General features: G+C 40.0%; 1 protein-coding gene across 12 annotated transcripts in view; it reads left to right on the forward strand.

Moving 5' to 3' along the window:
* The first annotated feature begins 373 nt into the window (after positions 1 to 373).
* The window catches only part of LOC102972603 (RNA-binding protein 12), a 35,004-nt gene continuing 21,393 nt past the window's right edge, over positions 374 to 13,984 (forward strand). The window contains exons 1-3 of one of the 12 annotated variants that reach the window (XM_042980499.1): positions 374 to 445; positions 6,246 to 6,330; positions 9,315 to 13,727. In XM_042980499.1, the coding sequence (XP_042836433.1) occupies positions 9,337 to 12,153 (2,817 nt within the window). In that variant the 5' untranslated portion in view covers positions 374 to 445; positions 6,246 to 6,330; positions 9,315 to 9,336 and the 3' untranslated portion in view covers positions 12,154 to 13,727. Of the gene's footprint in view, positions 564 to 806; positions 1,251 to 6,245; positions 6,331 to 9,314; positions 13,728 to 13,984 lie in introns of those variants that run through there. The other 11 variants (XM_042980498.1, XM_042980510.1, XM_042980502.1 and 8 more) reach the window with 11 other exon arrangements.

Below are 13,984 nucleotides of genomic sequence, written 5' to 3' on the forward strand. Positions count from 1 at the left end.
CTCCCTGGATTTACATTTTTAACTGGGAAAAAAAAAATTAGGTTTTGGTTCTTTTGTTAGGGCATCGCCAACAGAACCGGGCACTACTTTGTGGTCCATTTCATCCTCGACACACTGCGCGAAGAAGGCATTATTTCTTCCCTTTCGTAGAGCTCGAAGAAGTGAAGCAATTTGCACAACGTTCCGCAGTGAACGGGCCACCCAGGTACTCTTCCCCATCTCACCGAGCAGCGCCTTTCTCCTAAGGCGGGGCTAGTGCGCAAACGTCGGACGTACGGACTCAAAGCTCCCCTCGCCAGAAATCCCTGTAACTTCCGGGAGATTGCTCAAGAACCTCCCGGCGCTTGCGCCGCGCCGCCCCGTGATGTCACCACTCCGTCCCGCCCCTGCTGGAACGCGGAGCTGCCGAGCGGGCTGTCGGCCATTTTGTGAAGCGGCGAAAGAGGTGGTGGCTGCTGTGGGCTCCGGGAAGCCGTTCGGGCTGGGGCTGTCGGCCGCGGGGCGGAGGCACTCGCGCGGGGGGTAACTCGGGTCTGGGTTCGGGTGCCGCGCAGCTCTCCCCGGTAAGACTCCCGCAGCCCGGAACGGGCGGGGCTGTGCGGGGCTCGAGCCGCCCCTTGGTGGCCCGGGGCGGGGCCTTCGGAGGCCTCCGAGCCCGCCGCAGCGAGCGCCCCACACAAAAGGGTCGCGGCATGGCTGCGGGGGGCTTGGGGCGCCGTGTGCGCCTTTGAAGCCTGAGAGGATGCAGGAAGGACGCAAGAGAGGATAAGCCTGCATACCGAAGTGGGGACGAGGCCATAGTGAGGACGCCCCCGTGGTCTGAGGGAGGAGGCCACAGCTGGGTGGCCCAGCGGCCTGCGAACTAACGGGGATTGCAGTGAAAACACACCTACATCCCGAATTAGCCAGATTTTCTGCGCCTCCCAAAAGAGACAGAGATTGTAACTCCATCTCTGTGTCCCGAACTGAGGAGATAAACGTAGTGAGGACACTCCCTTCTTCCGAAGTGGAAAGGAGGCCCCGGTGGCCTAACAGGAAAAGGGGACTACAGTCAGGACACATGTATGGAGAGGAAGCTGTAGTCGTTACACTCCTCTGAGTCTAGGAAGGAAGTCAAAACTGGTCGCCTTCGTGGCCTGAAGGTGGAGGGGGTTGCAGGGAAATGCTTCCCAGGCTCAGCGCTGGGCGGGGCTTACCCTCGAGGGTGTCGGCAATTTGAGAAGCCGGCCTCTGTAGCGAGAAAAGTGGGGGTGAGTACGCCTCCCAGGCCTCTGAGAATTGTAGTGAGGTACCAGATCTTTGGTCCCCAAGTAGGGAAGGGGCTGCAGTGAGGACCACCTTTACATATCCCCTGGGAGAGAGCCTCCCGCCCTGAAAGAGGAGGAGGTGCAATAGAATGGAGGTTGGGTGCTTTTGATGAGTGAGTTGAGTTTGTCTAGCGGAAGCTGGAGGTGCTAGTTGGCAGCCACGTGAAATAGGTGGGAGGGGCTTTGAGGATCTACAGGTTAGTGTTGGGGTTGGATTCCAGTGCAGGAGGCTTAGCTGCCAGATTGCAAATGCATGGACTTTATGTGTGCCTGTAATGTGTGCTTTATAGTGAAAAATCTAAGCGGCTACGGTGAAGGTTACTTTGGGTTATTCAGCACAAAACATGCTGGGAGTTTTGTATACTGTGTTGCAGGCTCCGTAGGAGAGGTTTCTGGACCCTAGAACCGTCCTAAAACCCTGGATTTCCAGAGGTGACCTAATGTAAATTGTGGTAGTTGTTCGGAACCATTCTGTATTATTCAAGAATAGTGTAATTCCGCTCAATATAACCCGAGAGAAAAAGTAATTGCAACTGAAGGACTGTTGAAGGAGAGACTTATGACTGGAGTATTTCTCTTACAGCTTCTTGATTGAATGGTTTAAAATGGTGTGATTTTTGTAAAATGCAGTGTTAGTAACATGTATTGCCTTGGACTTTGTAATCTAGTTTCTATTGTTAATGTATTTCAGAGCGTTTGCAGTTGAAAAGTGTCCTACAAGTCTGCACATACAGGCTTATTGTTTCGTGTTTGTTTGTTTAATTACAGAAATATACAAGACTGGGTTGTACTTGTTTTTGAAATTTGGTGGTTTTGAACGAAAGGAGGATTTCTGGACTTTGTGGGAAGTAATTGTGTTCAGGCATCTTCCAAGATTATAAAAAGTTGAAAGAACTGTTACAGGTGGTTAATAATAATTTTATGGTAATTTTTTAAGAAAATGAAATGTTTGCCCTGTTTGTATAAAGGTTGAGGGATGTGCTCAGTATTATTACTGGAAATTTTTTTTAACGTAACAGGGAATGCATTTATATTATCTTTATATGCTCAATTAAGTATTTTATGGATTGTAATGCATCATTTGTATTTTTCTTATGATATCTGTTAGGTGAAAAATGTGAAGGTTGAGAAACCATTGTGGTGATTACTTGGGACATATTGTTATGTGCTAATATCAGTATACTTCTGGCTTCTTTCACTTTCTTGTGACATGCCATATGTTTCAGTGGTTGCATATTGAGAGTTTGGGGGTTATTGATACAATTTTTAGATGTGAAACTTGATTTTGTCAGCCAGTGTGTTCCTGGAATTTGGTGACCATGTTCATACTGTTTTTATTCCATTTTGTAGAGAGCCACTTCATCTTTCAGCTTGAATGAATGTTTCCCTCCGTAGATGTTGTAGAAAGAACTTCTAAGAGTCAGTAATGGTTGCACAAAAGATGCTTTTTAGATATCTATCCCTAAAATCTAGAGACTGTCGTCCATTTCTGTATCTTCTGCCCCGGCCACAAGTGCTTAATAAATGTTCGTGATATAAATGAATGTTAAATATTTTAGGTCAGCTAAACAGAAAAATAACTTCACCTAATTGATAGTTTAACACACTTTACTACCATCGCTCATATACCTTCTGGTTTGCAAAGAGTTTATTAAATTTCAAGCCACCTTTCAAGTCTTAAGACCGATAGGGAGGGTTTACATGGTTGGCTAGGGAAGTAATATTGTTGCTTTTAAGTTTAAATCAAGTAAGATGATGGACATATTTATTGGCATGGGGGGGATTGAAAAATAATATAGTCGTTTTGGCAGGAGGAATATATCTCTTATTTAGAAATGTCTTTTGGTTTGCTGCTTTTGATAACTGACTGCAGGCTAATGGGAAAGTTGAGTAACGAGCTATCTAAAGGATTCATGTCCCTCAGTGTCAGAAGAATTGTTTCGTTAAGAATGATTCCAGAATCTGAAGTGTGATCCATTTGGGGTTGGGAACACAATCAAGTGGATGAAGCTGTTGGGGTTTTTTTTGTTTTGTTTTGTTTTGTTTTTTCTGTAATGCCTACCATACTGTGATTATTCGGCTTATGGCATTGTACCCATTATGATTGGTTCTCTGTTGCTCATGTCTGAGGTGACATTTGAGGGGTGCTGCTTTTTGTATTTTTTGAATCTAAAGAACTTTGGCTCTTCTGTATCTGATTACTGAACAAAGTTAAAATTCACTTTTTGATGTTTATCACCAGATGAAGAGTAGAAATGGTTAAGTTCTGGTTTGTACCTTGACTTCCTGATAAAGAGGATTGTTGTCATTTTATTCTGAAATCTCAAATGGTTGAAATGGCTAGTAAATAAGAAAATATGTCGTGTCATAATATGCTAAATGTTCATAGCAAGTATTTGTAATTTGTTCATGTTTCTGGTATTTGTAAAGCTGAAGTAAAGCCACTATGTTAGGATTAATTCCTAACATAAAGCAGAAAAATATACTAGAGCAATCTTCTTGTTTTAGATCTTCTGATACAAGTGAATTTAATGGCACTTTGGGCCCATTTTCTCCTTCCTATCTTTATGCTTTATGAATAGGTTAAAAAAATATGTGCTTTAGATGTTTTGTTTCATAGAATTGTTTTCAGTCTTACCCTTCTAAAATTCACGAAAGCTTAAGCTGGTTGGAGTGGATTTTTCATGTTGGGATCCTTCATTCCATTGCTAGCTGATAATTTAGAACCCAGGGATGAGTAGGTTCTTGGAAAACAGTGGTGCCTCTTAAATTGTTGTGCTCTTTACAAAGTGAGGTGTTGAAAACAAAAGCACTCAGTTCTCAGTTTTGATTTACTTTGTCCATTTGAAGGAAGAGGTGGAACACCAAGAGTTGTGAGCTTCTAGCTTCTAGCCTGAACTTTTCTGCATACGTTTCCTTGGTATGGATTGATATGGATATGGGCCTTCCCCTTTGCTTAAATAGAAAAGATTCACAAATTTATGCCTAGATTGATTTTGTATTTTATTTTATTATTTATTTTTAAATGTTTATTTATTTTGAGAGAGAGAGCTCAAGCAAGGGAGGGGCAGAGAGAGGGGGGTACAGAGGATCCAAACGGGGCTCAAACCCACAAGCCTTGAAACCCACAAGCCATGAGATCGTGACCTGAGCTGGAGTTGGATGCTTAATCAGCTGAGCCACCCAGGCGCCCCCCTGATTTTGGAATTTAAATTGAACAATGTAAAATTTGAACGAGGCATCTGCCAAATTCACCTGGGCCTTTCAACTTTTTCTTGTGGAATGAGACATTTCCTTGTTATAGTAATTTCTGGCAACCCTTTAGAAATTTTTTGAATGTAGGCCTGGTGTGTTCCTTTGGGCTTAACTGGCTGACTCTGATCTTGTTCCTCTCCAGATGGACATATGGAACCTTGTTGGGTCTGGAAGGGAAGAAGCTGGGGAACCTGTTTCCCTTATTATCTTCAGGGCACATGTCCTGGCCCCATACCAGACATTTTGAATTGGAATCTCCAGTAGGAGATCATCTGTTAATCACAAATGCTTAACTAGAAAATTACTCTGGTTCTGTTGGTCATAGAGTCCAACTAGTACATTTAGAAAATAATATTGCAGAAATTCTTGCTCTTCTCATTGAGCACAGCCTTTACCTAAAGCAGGCTTTTTTCTATTTCATGCTTCCCTTTGTGACCTGTTAGATAAACTTTTAGGTGTGGCTTTTAAATAAAGAGTTTTAAAACTCTTTAAACATAATTAGAACTGATTTGTACAACATATAAAAGAATGGTACAGTGCTCTGGGCTTTTGAAAGCATTGTTAATGACATTTGCATAGCTTTTGTGGCAAAAAAAAAATCTCATTCTTAAGTAATTTGAGTAATTGTTTACAAGATGTTTAGCTCGTCCTTTAGAAAAAGTTTAGAGTAACACTAAAAGTTTTTAAAGTTTTACTTTTTGGTGATGAATATTAAGCACTGGTGGTATCTTGAAAGATAGTTAAAAATGTGCATCATTCTAAGTAGTGTTCTATTGGTAATCTTAATACTTAACAGTGACAATTTTTTTCTCTGTTTCTCTAAATTAAAAAATGATCTTTTGAAAGTAATTGATCATTTGGTCTTCTGTGTTGCTTGTGAATTGTTTATAACTTCATGGTTTGGGAGAAATTCCAGTAAGACATGAGTGACTCGTTTTTACTTTGGGAGGTATTCTTAATATGCCAGACATTTTTAGTTTAGTTTTTTTGTTTGTTTGTTTTTTGTTTTTATGAGTTTCTTGGAACAGTTTTGGTGTTAGAAGGAAAAAGCACTTTTAAGATTTTGAACCCCACTGGTTTTAAATAGGAATTAGTCCTTAGAGCCTGAACTTTCTCTTCATTTATATTTCTTGGTTCTTGATGCTATTTTGGTGCAAAGGAAAATATTTTGAAAGTAATTCCAAGAATTTCTATAAGTACACTTGAATTGATGACTGTCATTTGTCTTGGAACTGTTATTGTGCAAACTTGTGCTTCTTCATCAAACATTTGGTGGGACCTAAGGAAATAGGTCGTAGTTGGACTTGTGTTGATGGAATTTTCTGGACTCGTTTAATCATCAAGTAATAAAAGTAATTATCAACTGTGAATCTGAGCTTTATGATTGTTTTCGTTTTCAATTGATTCATTCTTGGACTAATTTATGGCACATTCTTAATGTATGTAAATATATTATGTTTTGAGAGATACTCAAATTTGAAAGCAATACCAAGTAAGAAGCATGTGTGAGATTTTGGTACATGTGTTTCTTTCTTTCTTCTTTTTTTTTTTTTTTATATGCATTCTAATGAAGTACTCTGGTGGTTTCAGACTCGCCTTCATAATGTACAGTTCAGTGTGGCCTGTGCGTGTTGTTTTGTGTTTCCTGCATTGATTTTTGCCTCCATTTATTCTCTATTGCAGTCTAAAAGTTGGTTTTAATTGGTTGCCCACAGGATTGACTTGGCCTCTACTTCTTGTTAAGAAAATACATCTCTTGTTTTATCAGGTAAGAGATTTTGAATAGAGGGTTTGTTTTTATACAAATTAAAATGAGATAGCTTATTTAGTAACATGAAAATTTGTGTAGCAGCTGAATTGTGGGGGATTTTCTTTTGCTTTTTTTTAACAGTCTTATCTGAGGGATGGGGGTGGGGTGGACTGGGTGCTTTGAACAGTTGTTGCTTTCTTTGGGGGTCAGTCTTATTTAGATGCATTTCTCCTGCTGAATTCCTGATTATTAGGCAGTAAGTAGCTGTTTTTTTCCCTCATTGTAGCATTCTAGACTAATTACAAATATAGGTGCTTGTTATTGGTATGGCTTTTTAATATTCCTTTGAGGTATAGGTATAGATAATGGGTCATATGTTTTAGAATACATATTTTGACTTTAGATGGAACTTTAGTAATTGGAATCTAACCCTCTTGTTAAATAACAAAGGTAGGCTCAAGGTAGTTGAAATGACTTACCTGTCAAACAGGCGCTTAGTAGCAGAATAGCAGATCTTCATATTTTTTTGGAACCTAGAAACTGTTTTTCACTTTAGATGGCTTTATGAGTAAGTCTTATGCTCTACTTTGGTTTAATCCTCAGCCCTTTTTCTAGCTGGTAATCTGGGCAGATTTTCAGTGTCATGTTTTCGTATGTACTTTGCGCAGACTTTCACTACATCCCTTCTCTTAGTAGCAGATGGCTTTTGAAGAGTTGCTGTGTGTGTCACTTTAGCCCTGTGTTTAATTTTTCTGTTCTTGGGACCATATCAAATTCCCATTTTACTGTCCCAGTGTAAACTAACATCTCTCTCTCTCAAGTCTTTTTGGGTGCCTAGACTACTTATCCATGATGTTTCCCCCATATAGTGATTAAATGATAAAGCTTTTTTTAAAGTTGAACGGGAATACTGTCTTAATTTTGCATATAGCTAATATGCTAGAGATAGTAAGGAATGAGAATTTAATGACTTGGAGTTGTCTTGATGAGCTTTCATATAGATTGCTAAGTAGTAAATAAGAGAAAAGAGTTTGTTGGTGTGATTAATTTTTTTAGTATTAATTTTTCTTGCTGACTCTTGCAAACAAAAAACAAAAGGCTTCCCTCCTCACCCAGATTTCTAGTGTTTTATAATGGTCTCATAAGAGCATTTTCTGTTTGCCAGTCCATCTTTCTGGATTAAATTTGAAAGTAGCTTTTATTTTTGTGTATGTGTGTGAGAAAACTGTCAAAGCCAAACAGTATATTTCTGTTTTGTGTACAGCAGTCATAATGGTTGAAATATAATTACAGATTTTATTTCATCAAATTGATATTCACATAATATTTGACATGAAAAACTCTTTTCATGAGGTTTACAGGATTCTTAGAGCTTGCAGCAGGAAACTTTGGTCTTTTAATGTTCCTGTTTGAAAAGTGTTAAAACCAAACTCAAGTCGGTTTGTTTTTGTTTTGTTTTTAGTTTTTGTTTTTCCCTCTCCTTCCCTCCCTTTAAAAAAAAAAAAAAAAAAAAAAAAAAAACTCAAGTCATTTATAATTTTCCTGAGGTCACAGAGCTAGTTATATATGTATATGTTTTTTAAAGTTATTTATTTTGAGAGAGAGTCGGGGAGGACCAGAGAGAGAGAATCCTAAACAGGCTCCATGTTGTCAGCGCGAAGACTGATCATGGGGCTCAAATTTACAAACTGTGAGATCATGACCTGAGTAAAAGTCAGACCCTTAACCAACTGACAGAGCCACCCAGGTGCCTCTAATAGGTTTATATTTAAAAGTTGATATTTAAGATGGATTGGAAAATACCCTATGTTATTGACCACATAAATTTCAAATTAATATTTTTTTCTAGTCCGAAGAATTTGTTTTGTATCAGTTTACAAAGGGCTGCCCTTGCATTTACACTTGAAAGCCGTAAGAACTGAAATAGTGAAATTTTACTTAAATCTGGGAGAAACTTTTCTTTTCGACTAGTTAAACATGAGACATCTAAGGAGATCAGTGAGCTCCCAGAAATTCCACAGTAATTACATTGGGTAGGAGACTATAACAATCACTGAATAAAGTTTATATACCCTAGTTCTTTTTAAAACAAAAAAAATACCCTTTTTTTTTTTTTTTTAAATTATCAGCCTTCTGTGAGAAAAATGAATGTGTGTGTGTGTGTATTGGTAGGTTTGGGAATGAGTCATTGGATCTGAGTTTTAATTAAAATAGCTTTGGTGAATGGCACTGTAACTAGGTTCTATTTTTTGGAGTGACGACTATGGATAACTAAGATTTTGGCTATTTTATTCAGTAGTTCTTTGGATTCTTAGTATGTATTAACCTTGTTTGTAGTAACTAATTCCATATGTAGTTTTCTTTAATAAATAGAGCTGTAATGCAGATTGAAGAGTTTTAGGATGAAATATGGAATCAGTTCTCATTTGAGACTTGAATCTACTTTAGTGTTAATTATTTGTAATTCATTAGTATTCCAGTTTTCTGTTTCTCTTTTGCATTTTGAGATTGAGTCATATAAAATGACACTGATAATTCTACAAAGTTGTCAAGTTTATAAAGGAAAATGCTAAGTCACTTTTAAATATTAACTTTGATACATCCTTTGCATGCTTTCCCCCTGCAGACTGTTAAACTTTGTGTCCTGATCTGACTTACGCATTTCTTTTAAATCTTACTGAATAATTAGTGGTCTGAGTGATATAATTGGTGATTTTACTTTCATTATGGTGGTTTTTTTTCCTGAAACTTTTGAGTCATAGGACTGAACTTCTAACTGTTTACAGAATTAATGTCTTTTGGAAGTTGAAATTGTCTAGGTTTTACATTGTAAACGGCACATAATATTCAGTTTTTAGAATATTCAAATTAAAAAAAAAAACAAACCCTACATTGCTTGAGATAGTTTGAGGGCCTAATAAGGTAGCTGGTCATTCTTGTAGCTAAAAACTTGGTGTGATGAACAGGAGTCTGACCTGGCCGTTGCCTTTTCTCATCTGCAGGTGTGTGTGGTTTCAGCGCAGCATGGCTGTGGTCATCCGTTTGCAAGGTCTCCCAATTGTGGCGGGGACCATGGACATTCGCCACTTCTTCTCTGGATTGACCATCCCTGATGGGGGCGTGCATATTGTAGGGGGTGAACTGGGTGAGGCTTTCATCGTTTTTGCCACTGATGAAGATGCAAGGCTTGGTATGATGCGCACAGGTGGTACAATTAAAGGGTCAAAAGTAACACTTTTGTTGAGTAGTAAAACGGAAATGCAGAATATGATTGAACTGAGTCGTAGGCGTTTTGAAACTGCCAACTTAGATATACCACCAGCAAATGCTAGTAGATCAGGACCGCCACCTAGCTCAGGAATGGGTGGCAGGGTAAACTTGCCTACAACAGTACCTAACTTTAATAATCCTTCACCCAGTGTAGTTACTGCCGCTACATCGGTTCATGAAAGCAACAAAAACATACAGACATTTTCCACAGCCAGCATAGGAACGGCTCCTCCAAATATGGGGGCTTCTTTTGGGAGCCCAACGTTTAGCTCAACCATTCCAAGCACAGCGTCTCCAATGAACACAGTCCCACCACCACCAATTCCTCCAATCCCAGCGATGCCATCTTTGCCACCAATGCCGTCCATTCCCCCAATACCAGTTCCTCCTCCGGTACCTACATTGCCTCCTGTGCCTCCTGTGCCCCCAATCCCCCCAGTCCCTTCTGTGCCACCCATGACCCCACTGCCACCCATGTCAGGCATGCCACCCTTGAACCCGCCACCTGTGGCACCTCTACCTGCTGGAATGAATGGCTCTGGAGCACCTATGAATCTGAACAATAACCTGAACCCTGTGTTTCTGGGTCCATTGAATCCTGTTAACCCTATCCAGATGAACTCTCAAAGCAGTGTGAAACCACTTCCCATCAACCCCGATGATCTGTATGTCAGTGTACATGGTATGCCCTTTTCTGCAATGGAAAATGATGTCAGAGATTTTTTCCATGGGCTCCGTGTTGATGCAGTGCATTTGTTGAAAGATCATGTAGGTCGAAATAATGGGAACGGATTGGTTAAATTTCTCTCCCCTCAAGATACATTTGAAGCTTTGAAAAGAAACAGAATGCTGATGATTCAACGCTATGTGGAAGTTAGTCCTGCCACAGAGAGACAGTGGGTAGCTGCTGGAGGCCATATCACTTTTAAGCAAAGTATAGGACCTTCTGGACAAACCCATCCCCCACCTCAGACACTTCCCAGGTCAAAATCGCCCAGTGGGCAGAAAAGGTCGAGGTCAAGATCACCACATGAGGCTGGTTTTTGTGTTTACTTGAAAGGGCTACCATTTGAAGCAGAAAACAAACATGTCATTGATTTTTTTAAAAAGTTGGATATTGTGGAAGATAGTATTTATATCGCTTATGGACCCAATGGGAAAGCAACTGGTGAAGGCTTCGTAGAATTCAGAAATGAGGCTGACTATAAGGCTGCTCTGTGTCGTCATAAACAATACATGGGCAATCGCTTTATTCAAGTTCATCCAATTACTAAGAAAGGTATGCTAGAAAAGATAGATATGATTCGTAAAAGACTGCAGAACTTCAGCTATGACCAGAGGGAAATGATGTTAAATCCGGAGGGGGATGTCAGCTCTGCCAAAGTCTGTGCTCACATAACAAATATTCCATTCAGCATTACCAAGATGGATGTTCTTCAGTTCCTAGAAGGAATCCCAGTGGATGAAAATGCTGTACATGTTCTTGTTGATAACAATGGGCAAGGTCTAGGACAGGCATTGGTTCAGTTTAAAAATGAAGATGATGCACGTAAGTCTGAACGCTTACACCGTAAAAAACTTAACGGGAGAGAAGCTTTTGTTCATGTAGTTACTCTAGAAGATATGAGAGAAATTGAGAAAAATCCCCCTGCCCAAGGAAAAAAAGGGTTAAAGATACCTGTGCCAGGTAATCCTGCAGTTCCAGGAGTGCCCAGTGTGGGAATGCCCAATGCGGGAATGCCCAGTACAGGAATGCCCGGTACGGGAATGCCCGGTGCGGGAATGCCTGGTACAGGAATGCCCGGTGCTGGAATGCCTGGTGCCGGAATGCCCGGTGCCGGAATGCCTGGTGCGGGAATGCCCGGTGGAGGAATGCCTGGTGCAGGAGGTGAAGAACATGCCTTCCTGACTGTAGGATCTAAGGAGGCCAACAATGGGCCTCCATTTAACTTTCCTGGTAATTTTGGCGGGTCGAATGCCTTTGGGCCACCACTCCCTCCTCCAGGATTAGGAGGGGCCTTTGGTGATGCTAGGCCTGGTATGCCTTCAGTTGGAAATAGTGGTTTGCCTGGTCTAGGACTGGATGTTCCAGGTTTTGGAGGTGGACCAAATAATTTAAGTGGGCCAGGATTTGCAGGAGGCCCTCAGAATTTTGGAAATGGCCCTGGTAGTTTAGGTGGCCCCCCAGGTTTTGGAAGTGGCCCTCCTGGTCTTGGAAGTGCACCTGGGCATTTGAGTGGGCCGCCAGCCTTTGGGCCTGGCCCTGGGCCTGGGCCTGGCCCAATTCACATTGGTGGACCCCCTGGCTTTGGATCTAGTTCTGGAAAACCAGGACCAACAGTAATTAAAGTGCAGAATATGCCCTTTACTGTGTCTATTGATGAGATTTTAGATTTCTTTTATGGCTATCAAGTGATCCCAGGCTCAGTGTGTTTAAAATACAATGAAAAAGGTATGCCCACAGGCGAAGCCATGGTGGCCTTTGAATCTCGGGATGAAGCCACAGCCGCTGTCATTGACTTAAATGACAGACCTATAGGCTCAAGGAAAGTAAAACTTGTCTTAGGGTAGCTGTTCACATCAATTCTTTATAGGGTAGATCTTCATAGTGCTGTGATTAATGCATCCAGATTGTTTTCCTAGTATTTCCAGGTTAGAACCTGTGGATTGTTTCAATTGCATATAGATTGGTTTCTATAACATAGAGCATTGGTTGACTGTTTACAGAAGATTCACTACCAGTATAAATATTGCTGTATGTTACAGTAAAGCTATCTGGAGAGAACACAAAAATGATTTTGGCATACCATTAGAGAAACCATTTGTAAAACACAAATGACCATATAAAGCTTATCAAGGAGTCTCTAGATTGGTTTTGTTTTATATCATATGAGATGAAGAAAATAGAAATGTCAATAGAGCTCATTAAGGGTGCTCTTGCCAGCTGCTGAAAAATAGAAGTTGGCTACTCTTGGAATTTGGTTTAAAGCTGGACAGATTTGCTTTGTTATAGGGTCAAAGCTTTGTCTAAAGTCCTCATTTTCTTTTAAAATTGAATAAAATCTCTGTATACAGATTCACTGTATGTACCTTTATTGCTTCTTGAGGGTTCTTGCTGTATAGACAGTCCTGCTTCTGAAGTTGCTGCTTTTTTGTTTGCCTAATTGACTCATTTGTAAATGAGCAGAACTGTTCTTGTTGTTGTTGTTTTAATATAAAATTCCACACTTGGTTTGTGCTATAACCTTGAACTTTGATTTCTAATGTCACACTTAAAACTGTGTGAAATAAGTACTTTTGCCACAAAAATAAAATATGGAGTCCTCTACCTACCAGAGCCTTTTTGGTTTGACCGCCACGTTTTAGTTTAGTCAGTTTAAAAATTGTTCATGTTGTTTGGATGGCATCAAAAACCCGAAACCACTTGTAATAATCATTGCTTAAGATGCTGGATTTGAAGTCCTTTCCATGATGGACTGATATTCTGGCAATTTTGTTCTGTCCCAAATTTGTGTGAAATTTTGGCCTGTAACTAAACAAAGAGGGTCCATTTATAAGAAAGAGCATTATTATATCTAGTTTTGTTTTTTTTTTTTAACTGAAGTTGAAATTGTTAGCTTTGTTAGCAATAGTGTTATAGAATAAAAGATCCATAAGTGGTTCCATAGATGTGCATTTAATCCTGTTACTTTGGGGGCTTTTTGGTCTAGTTGTTTGATCAGGAGCCTATTTATAAAAATTCTTCATAAGGAGTACAAGTGCAGAGTACAAGTGCAGCTGCCAGAGGGGAGAGAATTGAGACTCTTTGCCCTTTCATACTCTTTTCTTTGGCATTCAGGACACTAAGGCAGGAGGACCACATGGGTTCTGGTTGGTAAGTGTCCTTGTCATGAAAACATTTGCCTTACAACATCCTGCTCACTGATACAAAAGGCTCTACTTATGGTTACTTTCCTTCTTAGTTAAAATGCTCTAAAGATGTGTCACATTATATTATAAACATATGGAATGGGAGATTGGTGAGATATCATGAAAAACAAATTTTGTCTTACTTGGGCCTCTGTCTTGGTTTGAAACATTCCCAACATTTTCTTGCAAATCAATGTACTTACAAAGGGGTCAGCCTTTTAAAAGAAGTATTTCCTGTTAAAAAAAAAAAAAATAGTGCCTTTTTGGTGTTGCAAGTCAGTGGAACACTGAAATACAGAGTCTCGTATAATTTAGAGTTAAGAGTGGTAACAGTTTCATTTGTGTGATAAGATTTGGAGAGACTTTTCATCACTACAATCTTAGAGGATTGACAGTACAGGATTTTTTGTTTAGGGAGAGGATTATTTAGACTTTCAAAGAAGACATGGCTGTGTTGTGGGTCTTTTGACAATTCATGAATGCATATTCGCTT

Source organism: Panthera tigris, chromosome A3 (genome assembly GCF_018350195.1).
Source record: "Panthera tigris isolate Pti1 chromosome A3, P.tigris_Pti1_mat1.1, whole genome shotgun sequence".
Lineage (NCBI taxonomy): Eukaryota > Metazoa > Chordata > Mammalia > Carnivora > Felidae > Panthera > Panthera tigris.